Below are 10,000 nucleotides of genomic sequence, written 5' to 3'. Positions count from 1 at the left end.
ACACAAAGAAGGATTTTCCATGTTTTGTGTAGCGCTTTATGCATTATCGGCCATCCCTTCACTGAGTCATTTTCATCCCAAACCCTCTCATCCCCACGTGTGGTAACCATCACTGTTTTCAAACTAAGTTGGAGTACTTTTGCCTTTATTGTATTGTTTGGACGAAGTGACAGCGCCTATGTAAGTCCAATCTAATCCCCATGACCCAGCTCTTCCTGTTTTTCTCTCTTGCCCCTAGAGCCTCTCCTGTGTTTCTCTCCATTTGTCTCTCTCACTCTCCTCTGCTCTCTCTCTCTCTCTCTCTCTCTCTCTCTTCCTCATTGTCCCATTCCTCTCTCCGTTGGTTGTCTCCCTCTCACCTGCTTGACCTCTCTGTATTCCCTTCACTCGTCCGTTCTCTTCCCTCTGTCTTTCTCTCACTGTAATGACTTTGTCAGAAGCACTATGTGGCTGTCAGACTTGAGGATTTGGCTCTATGTGCTCTTGACATAAAGCATAGACATCATCTTTTTAGTGCACACACACACACACACACACACACACACACACACACACACACACACACACACACACACACACACACACAGACTTACGAACACTCTTCAGCAAGAATCATTGTGGGACAGGGGAGAGGTCATGACCACCACAGAAGGACAACCTTTGGAAGGAGTCCTGCAGTAAATTTGAGTAAGCCTTCATTCAGTTCAGATTTTCCAACACAGTAGATTATAACCCTTAACGTCATAGTGTTTATACGCAGGGTATTCAGATGTTTGAACCAGTACCACACATCACACACACGTGCGTGCACACACACACTGGCATTCATGCACACTTTCTGTATTATTGTCTTGTTGATGTAATTTCACAGATTTATATCAAATTCATAAGCATAGCTGAATTGTTTGCTGTCAGTGGGAGTTTGTGCATTGTTCAATGGCTGACAGTTGTTCTGTTTGAGCTGTACATCATATTCACTTGGGAACAAATAAGTCAGAACATAACAACAGCCCAGATGCATCTCCTTCGGTTGCGTGAGGCCAGTCGGTGATTACCCACTGCTGTTGCTTCTTAATCCTCCCGTGGTAAGAGATCTCTCTCTGAATGTCAAACAGCATCGGGCGGGGAAGTGCACTTGATGGTTGACTGACTTCAGGACTGTGCAATCATGTAGTTCTTTTTTCTTTTTCTTTTTTTTCTCAAAGAAATGAGCTTGGAAAGCCCAGCTCCTGTTAGTACTGCTCTGTCTGCTGCTCCCCCTTGCACCCCCCCCCCCCCCCCCCCACTCCCCCCTCTGCTCCCCAGGCCGTGCTCTGCTCCTCATGTCACCGCGCCACATGCAGCCTCAACACACTCATGATGATGTCATCATTAGTGGACAGCTGTGGCTGCACAGGTGCCATGTGGAGTATGGCAACACACCCTCCTCTGGGCGTAGTCTATGCTTTTGCTGCTGGCTTCCTAACTTGCTTTTCTCTTCACCTCTCCTCCATCATCCCTCCATCTTCCCTCCCTCCTTCCCTCCCCTCCTGTCTTCCCCTCCTGTCCTCCCTCTCCTCCCGTCCTCCTCTGCGCGTGGCTCCCTCTCTCTCTCTCTCCCGGTCATTGGTCTCAACAGTATCTCCTCCTGCAGACGCCGCTGATGTTCACAGAGCAGATGCAGCAGGACGTCATCATGGTGCTCAAGTTCCCCTCCAACTCCCCCGTCTGCCATGTGGCGGCCAACACCCAGCCCGGCCTGGCCAACCCCTCCATCATCACCGTCACTGCCAACCGCCTCTTCTCCGTCAACAAGTGGCACGGTCTCACGGGTGAGCCTCAACGCGTAGTCTGAACATTCCTATCAGCACCACGAAAGATTATTAACGTAAACTCTTCTTAAGCTTTTGCCATGTTTTCATATGTGAAATAATGTACAGGGTCTGCATGTATATCTACCAAGCAGTGCTGGATGGGTGGATGTCTATCTCCAGAGATGGAGTTGAGTGTGTGTGTGAGTGAGTGTGTGGTGTGGAGAGCGCGCCTGTCAGCTGACCTGGGAAGACACTCCCGTCTGATGCGCTCCAGCGGCCCTCAGCCCACAAACCCTGAATAAAATGTGACACTTCCACTGGTCAGCATTAGGGTTCCCGTCCGCTCTCATCCATCAGGCGCCGCGCTCCCCGCTCCTCTTTATTTAGCCCACGTCAATCCATCTGCATGGGCTGGCCTGTGGGCCGGACACCGGCGGGGGGCGGGGGGGGCAGCGGGGCAGCACCAAGGGCATTTGAGATGAGAAGCGTTTTTGATTTGCCCTCTGAGGTTGTGTAGCTGTGTAGGCTTTAAGGGGCTGCTTTTATGTGCTGGTTGAAATTGCTTCACCTCCTCCTCCTCCTCTGTGGCCGCTCTCTGTGATGTTTGACGGCTAATTGACAGTGTACTGCTAGAGTTCACACGAGAGCTCATACTCTAGTCCCAGTTGCAGCTCCTTTTATTTGCACTCTGTCTCACGCACACACACTTTCAGGTCAGCGATGGCTGGTGTTCTCTTACGCCCTTATATTGATTGTGTTTTAGTTAGTTTCTAGAGCAGGATGTGTCCCCAGTGTTTGAGCAGTGTGTGTGCTGTGCTTGGCAGGCAGCTTCTCCTCGGGGCCGCCGGCAGCCACAACACAAATTCACTCTGATAGTTCAGCCGCACAGGAAATGACTTTTTAGCATCCTTCATAAATAAGCCCCCTCCCCACCAGCCCACATGACTACAGTATTAATTCCATTTCTCATTCTCTCACTTTCTCTCTCTCTCTCTCTCTCTCTCTCTCTCTCTCTCTCTCTCTCTCTCTCTCTCTCTCTCTCTTTCCTCACCGCTCTCTCCACAGGTCATCAAGGTTCTTCTGTTCAAGATCAGCAATACCAGCTGCCGGTGGAGATCGACCCGCTGATAGGTCAGTTGCTTGTCTCTCTCATTGCCATGACGACAGCCCTGGGTGGAGATTGCAGTTGTTTTTCACCCAAACTGCCAGGCGCACTTGCCACTACGGCACGGGGCATTTGCATGCAAATTGGAATGCAATGAGCTGTGGCTTACCCTGTATTTCATCATTCACCCTCCCTCTCTCTCTCCCTCCCTCCCTCCCTCTCTCTCTCTCTTTCTCTCTATCATTCTCCCTCCCTCTCTCTCTCTCTCTCCCTCCCTCCCTCCCTCCCTCCCTCTCTCTCTCTCTCTCCTTGCCTGTCTCTCTTTAATGTGACTCAGTGAAGAGTCTGTGTGTCAGACAGATGAATATGAATGGTGTAATAATGTGTGGAGCCGAGCGTTGTGCTCAGTGCCGGCTGTCAGGACAATATGGCCTCCTGTGCGACTGCTCCCCGTGCGCTCGCTCGCTCGCTCGCTGCTCTGACTTGTTGATGGGAGGAACAAGAGAGAAAAAAAAAGAAATATCTGAGAGCACACTATTTGATCCGTTCTTCTCTCTTTTAAACACGCCACTATTGTCAGTTATAGTGCTACAATTCATTTCAGACCAAATTCAGATTTGTGGATCAAATAAATAGGCTCACCACTGATCAGAGATTACATGGACATCAAGCCAAGACCTATCAGAATTTAATTACCTTAACAATCCCAAGTACAGTATATGGTCTTTGTTTGTTCTCTCTCTCTCTCTCTCTCTCTCTCTCTCTCTCTCTCTCTCTCTCTCTCTCTCTCTCTCTCCCTCTCTCTCTCTCTCTCCCCCTCCCATCTTTCTCCCCGGTATGTGAGAAGGTCCAAGATTCCTGTGCTCGTCCTCTCACCCTTTTCTCCCCTTTTATGGACCTCCAGCTCAGCCTCTGTCATGTGACCTCTCTGGTTCACGTCGGCTCCAGTCTTCCCTCAACACCAGGCCCTACTGCCCGCACACCCAGTAGCCGGTCCTCAGAGTTCTTGCTGGCAAGCAAAACTGGCTGAAAATGCTGGCTAATAGTTAGGTGTTGGTGTTTTGCTGTAATAGCCTCCCTTGTTTGCACTACTCCTTGTGTCAAGGGCTCGGCCTGGTAGCTGTTTACAGACGTCTTTACTGTTTCATAGCCAGCCATCTGGAGGTGTGATGTTTCCCCCACTCTCAACCACAGTTTGAGCCAGTCTGGTAGCCGGTCTGTGAGAGCGTGTCATGGGTGTACATGCTGTAGCTAGCTGTGTTGCTGTTGAGTGCGAGGAGCCCGTGTGGTGTCTGGTGGTTCAGGCCACAGATGCGTGGGTGCTATTGACTGGCCCTAATGAGGAATTGAAGAGTGTGTAATAATATGCTGTCGGCAGGTGTGGACATGCTCCTGACTAATCAATATGCTGCGTTCTAAGTGGAGCGTGCTAGAAGGAATTGATTGGATTTTCATGTACTCGTAAACGAGTGAAAGAGTGAGAGAAAGGGCTGCTCTGAGCCCTTAGGAGAGGAGGGATGAAGGGGAGAAGATGGGAGAAGAAAAGAGGTGAATATGTATTTAGGAGGCTGTCAGGTGCCAGTCAGTGTTGTGTTTCTCTTCTTCTCTTCTTACTCCTTGACTGTGTAGAGGGCAGGTTTCTGTGAATATGTATTTAGGAGGCTGTCAGGTATAGTCGGAATATAAAGCCTGTCGTGTGAGTGGAATGTTAGTTTGTTTCCAAGGTTTAGGTGTAAGCTGAATATGCCAGTCAGTATTGTGTTTCTCTTCTTACTCTATGACCATGTAGAGGGCAGGTTTCTGAACCATTCTGCCTGATTTCTGGTTCTCCGTGAGGAACAAGACAGATCCTCTTTGTGTATGAGTGTGGCATTCTTCTTTTTTTTCCTGAAAAAGTGTCATCTCTGTATTTATGCAGCCTGCATTCCATGGTAGGCTAACTTTAAACACTGTAAATTCTAACTGACTGCTAGGACAGCTTGGTGTTCGTCTTTGTGTGTGAGTGTATGCGTGCGTGCGTGTGTGTGATTGTGTATGTGTCCGTGTGTTTGGATGGAATAGGCCACTGGTGTGTGTCATAGATGTCTCTGGGCCCCACACCTGTTTCTGCATGTTTTTGTATTGGTGTGCGTGCGTGTGTGTGTGTGTGTGTGTGTGTGTGTGTGTGCGTGCGTGTGTGTAACTCTTTGTCCAGTCGAGTAAAACTCCATAGTTGTCCCCCTTTCCCGTCTCCTTTTTCCTTAATTTCCCTTCTCTGTCTCTCTCTCTCTCCCTGTCTGTCTGTCTGTCTCTCTCTCTCTTTCTCTCTCTTTCTCTCTTTCTCTCTGTCTGTCTGTCTGTCTGTCTGTCTGTCTGTCCGTCTCTCTCTGCTCCTTTCTCTTTCCTCTTTTGCCTCTTAACTTGCGACTCAGCAGTTTAAAGGCTGGAGTCTTTATTTACGGCTGCAGGCTGAGCGTCTCAGGCATTGCTCACGCTGAGAGCTCTGGCCCCTCCAGCTCGGGCTGGGTGTGAGCGGGAGAGCCTCCGCGTGTGAGTCCAAGGCTGTGAGGAAGCGCTCAGTCGTTAGGGTAGTTTATGTCCTCGGCCACAAATCACGCGTGTGTGAAAATCATAAATGCCCACCGCCGGCAACCTCATATTTTTTGTTGTAAGGGTTTAACGTCCGTTTCAGTGTTCGAGAGAAGTGGGAGTAAAATTCATGACATTCTCTCTTTTTTCAGTTGAAAGCTGCTCACACTCAAACATTCCTTCACTCTGTCCACCCCCCCACCCCCCCATTTCTCCGCTTACGCTCATCTTTTCCTCCCTTCTGTCCCTGCTTCCTCCCTGTCTGTCTGTCTGTCTGTCTCTGTCTCTGTCTGTCTGTCTGTCTGTCTTTCTTTCTGTCTGTCTGTCTGTCTGTCTGTCTGTCTGTCTGTCTGTCTGTCTGTCTGTCTGTCTGTCTGTCTCTCTCTCTGTCTGTCTCTCTGTCTGTCTGTCTCTCTCTCTGTCTGTCTGTCTCTCTGTCGGTCTCTCTGTCTGTCTGTCTGTCCCTCCAGTGTGCTTGGCCTGCTCCACTCCCCACATCTCCCCTCCCCTCCTCTCCTCGCTCCTCTGCATCCCCATCACCACTCTATAGAGAGAGTTCTCTCTGTTCCCCCCTCAGCCACCACCAGTCACCTCCACTTAGTGTACAATGAGTTTGCCATGGTGGAAGGGGAATTTCCACAGCTGAAGCATCCATGAGAAATTATTAATCCTGTATCTTCTCTGTTTGTTGATTTCTTTTTTTTATTCGCTCTTAAAAATCTCCCCTCTTGCGATAACCACGGCTCTCGTTGGACAGCCCCTCGTTTAGGACAGCTCTGTCAGACTGGTTCCCATCTGTCTGTCTGTATGTCCACCTCTCTGACTGCACCCGACTAATCATGACTCTCTCTCTCTCTCTCTCTCTCTCTCTCTCTCTCTCTCTCTCTCTCTCTCTCTCTGCTCTCTCAGCCAGTAACATGGGGATTCACCGCAGGCAGATCTCTGACCTGCTGGACCAGAGCATACAGGTGCACTCCCAGTGCTTCACGGTCACCGCTGACAACCGCTTCATCCTGCTCTGCGGTTTCTGGGACAAGAGCTTCCGCGTCTACTCCACTGACTCAGGTAACCACGGCGACCCAAGCTATGGCTTGGAGGGGGAGGGGTGGTGGTGAGGGGATGGTGTTTGGGGGCTAGAGGTCATAAATGAGCCCCACGCTTTTGAGACAGCTCCATTTCACACTGGCACATACACACACAGACACAAACACACACACACACACACACACACAAACACACACACGTATGCACGCGCCTTTTCTCATTCCTCTCCCTTGTGGGTACTCCGCGTCCACCCATCTACCCATCATTGTGGGGCTCACACAATTCAATTTCAGAGGGCAAGGATCTCATTGTGAGACAGATGGAAGGTTGGAAAGAGAAACAGAGAAAAGAGACGAGGCGCTAATGGAGGAATAGGTGTGTGTGTGTGTGTGTGTGTGTGTGTGTGTGTGTGTGTGTGTGTGTCTGTGTGTGTGTCTGTGTGTGTGTCTGTGTGTGTGTGTGTGTGTGTGTGTGTGTGTGTGTGTGTGTAGGTCTGTGTGTGTGTGTGTGGGTGGGTGGGTGTTTGAGGGGGGACTGCACCATGACCAGTGTTGAATTACAAACTGTTCATGTTACAGCTGTTTGTGTGTATCTGTGTATGTTTGTGTGTGTGACCATTGAGTCACACAAAGTGGTTTATCTGATCATTAGGTGTTGATTTGAACTCTCCCCCCTCTCCGGCCAGTCTCCATGTTAGCCCCTGATTGCATTAGTACACTGTTGGCCAGGCCAGTCTCCATGTTAGCCCCTGATTGCATTAGTACACTGTTGGCCAGGCCAGTCTCTGTGTTAGCCCCTGATTGCATTAGTACACTGTTGGCCAGGCCAGTCTCTGTGTTAGCCCCTGATTGCATTAGTACACTGTTGGCCAGGCTGGGCGTCTCCATTAGGTTTCAGTTCTGTGCACATCCATGTCTATAGCGCCCGTAAAAGGGAGTGCCGTTCCCAGATCCATTATGGAAACTGAGAGCAACACTATTGCCATATGTTTAAGTAGTGCATTTCATAGTTTGGGTTCTCGCCTCCTTCACTGTGTGTGTGTGTGTGTGTGTGTGTGTGTGTGTGTCTGTGTCTGTGTCTGTGTCTGTGTGTCTGTGTCTGTCAGCCATGTGGAGGTGTTGTCTGAACAGTAGCTGCAATTAGCCCAGTGCTGAGGGAGCGGACTTCTCCCTGTCAGTCAGCGGCTCTCTGGCTGCCCTGTGTGTGGCTAACGCTCCCTAACTATGGAGCTACTAATTATCACACTGATGATGGGGCACAGAGACATGTCATCTACAGCAGTGGAGTTGGCAATGAAAATATACACAGACTGACCGTAGAGGTCAACACATTCATATTCACATTCACACGCACACGCATACGCATACGCATACGCACACGCACACGCACACGCACACGCACACACAAACACACACACACACATGCACACACGCACACGCACACACACAGTTACATCATATCACACATCATATAGACAGGAATACAAACCCCTTACTTCAGCCTTCAATCTGACAGCAATTACCACTCACACATACAGGGAGCGAGAGAGAGAAGGACCCAGAGAAAGAGACCCATGGAGACACACACATACACACACACATACACACACACACATACTGACACACACACACGCGCACGCACGCACACTTACCCTGCTCAAGACCAAATATTTACACTCCTGTAAAAATGAGCCTATGATGTGTGTAGACTGGTTAACAGATAGCAGGCCCCTTCCAAAGTCTCACACCACTTCACATAGCAGTTCTTCACATAGCAGCAGCACGCTGCGCATTTGGTGTGTCTGCATCTCAATATGTGTGCGTGTTTGGGAATGTCTTATGGATTATAGGTTCTTATATGTACTTTCTTATATGAATTTCTTTAGTTTTGTCTTACACAAAATAATATCTAATCATATGATGAATTTGTGCATTATATTTCTATTTTAACATTTCAGTTATGTACTGTATATGAAACTGCCAGCATTTTCCTGGATATAATACTAATAATAATGTCAAATATTATTCACCTTCCCATCCTTCCATGTTGTGCTGTAGAGGCCACTGTGCTAAATGAGCACATTGAATCCAGTCCAGCTGCCATAAACTACTCCAATGAATAAATCATATTTATTAGCGATATTAGTGAATTACAGTCTGCTCAAATGTTTTAAGTATACCAAAACCCCATATCTTTAAATGTCATGTCCCCACATGAACTAAACCCAAGCTTTGTTTGTGTGTTTGACAGGGAAACTTTCTCAGATCGTGTTTGGCCATCGGGACGTGGTGACGTGTCTGGCGCGCTCCGAGTCGTACATCGGCGGCGACTGCTACGTGCTGTCTGGCTCCAGGGACGCCACCCTGCTGCTCTGGTACTGGAATGGCAAACACAACAGCATCGGAGAAAACCCCGGAAGTAAGCACCTCACCTCACCTCACCTCACCACACACACACACACACACACACACACACACACACACACACACACACACACACACACACACACACACACACACACACACACACACACACACACAAACACACAAACACAACAGCATCGGAGAAAACCCCGGAAGTAAGCACCTCACCACGCACGCACGCACGCACGCACGCACGCACAAACAAACAAACAAACACACAAACACACAAACACACACACACACAAACAGCATCGGAGAAAACCCCGGAAGTAAGCACCTCACCTCACCAGAACTCTGAATAAAAGGCCACTCTCCGTGTTATTGTAAAACCTGCCCTATGTGTGGGGAAGACTAAACAGTCTTGGTCCTCACACTCTCGGCCATAGAAGATAATAGCATCGGCTACATGACTAAATCGTTAATGGGCAGTGTGGATTCCTCCGCTTTTTACGTATATATATGCTCACAAATGTACTCTCTCTCTCTCTCTCTCTCTCAAACACACACACACACACACACACACACACACACTCAGAGAGAGAGAGAGACACTGTGCCGTGTGACAGGCCCAACACAGTGATTTACAGCTCACTCTGCGGAGCTACAGCGAGTTTCATCTGACCACAGCAGGCCTCTTTCACACAGATTGGGTTTCAGGCCACTATTGAGCCGCAAATGGGTTCTGCCTGTGTTTGCATCTGTGAAAGAGATGCGTGTGTGTGTGTGTGTGTGTGTGTGTGTGTGTGTGTGTGTGTGTGTGTGTGTGTGTGTGTGTGTGTGTGTGTGTGTGTGTGTGTGTCTGTGCGTGGCTGTGTGTGTGTGTGGTGTGTGAGTGAAAGTTAGAGAAGGCCACTAGCAGTGAGAGTGTGTGACTGGTGAGGTCGTAGGCACATCAAAGTTCAAGCCCATCCATCTCAGCTCTATAAAAGTGAAGACCCCAGCGTCGGTACAGCCTGCTCACACACTAACATATGGCTGTGGCGGCAGCTTCAAACGGGCACCACACCGTGTGTTAATCCAGCACACACACGTACACTACACTCTGTTAAGTGCCCCGCTGCAAATGG

The 10,000-nt window shown here is 49.2% G+C and overlaps 1 protein-coding gene across 8 annotated transcripts in view; it reads left to right on the top strand.

Annotated features, from left to right (window-relative positions):
* Positions 1-10,000, top strand: part of lrba (LPS responsive beige-like anchor protein) — a 193,470-nt gene that overhangs the window by 172,358 nt on the left and 11,112 nt on the right. For 6 of the 8 annotated variants that reach the window (XM_031560255.2, XM_031560249.2, XM_031560251.2 and 3 more), the window contains 4 exons: positions 1,619-1,811; positions 2,859-2,924; positions 6,376-6,531; positions 8,761-8,928. In XM_031560255.2, the coding sequence (XP_031416115.1) occupies positions 1,619-1,811; positions 2,859-2,924; positions 6,376-6,531; positions 8,761-8,928 (583 nt within the window). The remainder of the gene's footprint in view (positions 1-1,618; positions 1,812-2,858; positions 2,925-6,375; positions 6,532-8,760; positions 8,929-10,000) is intronic. The other 2 variants (XM_031560253.2, XM_031560254.2) reach the window with 1 other exon arrangement.

The sequence above is a fragment of the Clupea harengus genome, chromosome 22 (assembly GCF_900700415.2).
Source record: "Clupea harengus chromosome 22, Ch_v2.0.2, whole genome shotgun sequence".
NCBI classification, from domain to species: Eukaryota; Metazoa; Chordata; class Actinopteri; order Clupeiformes; family Clupeidae; genus Clupea; species Clupea harengus.
This window is presented reverse-complemented; position numbering and strand designations above follow the sequence as displayed.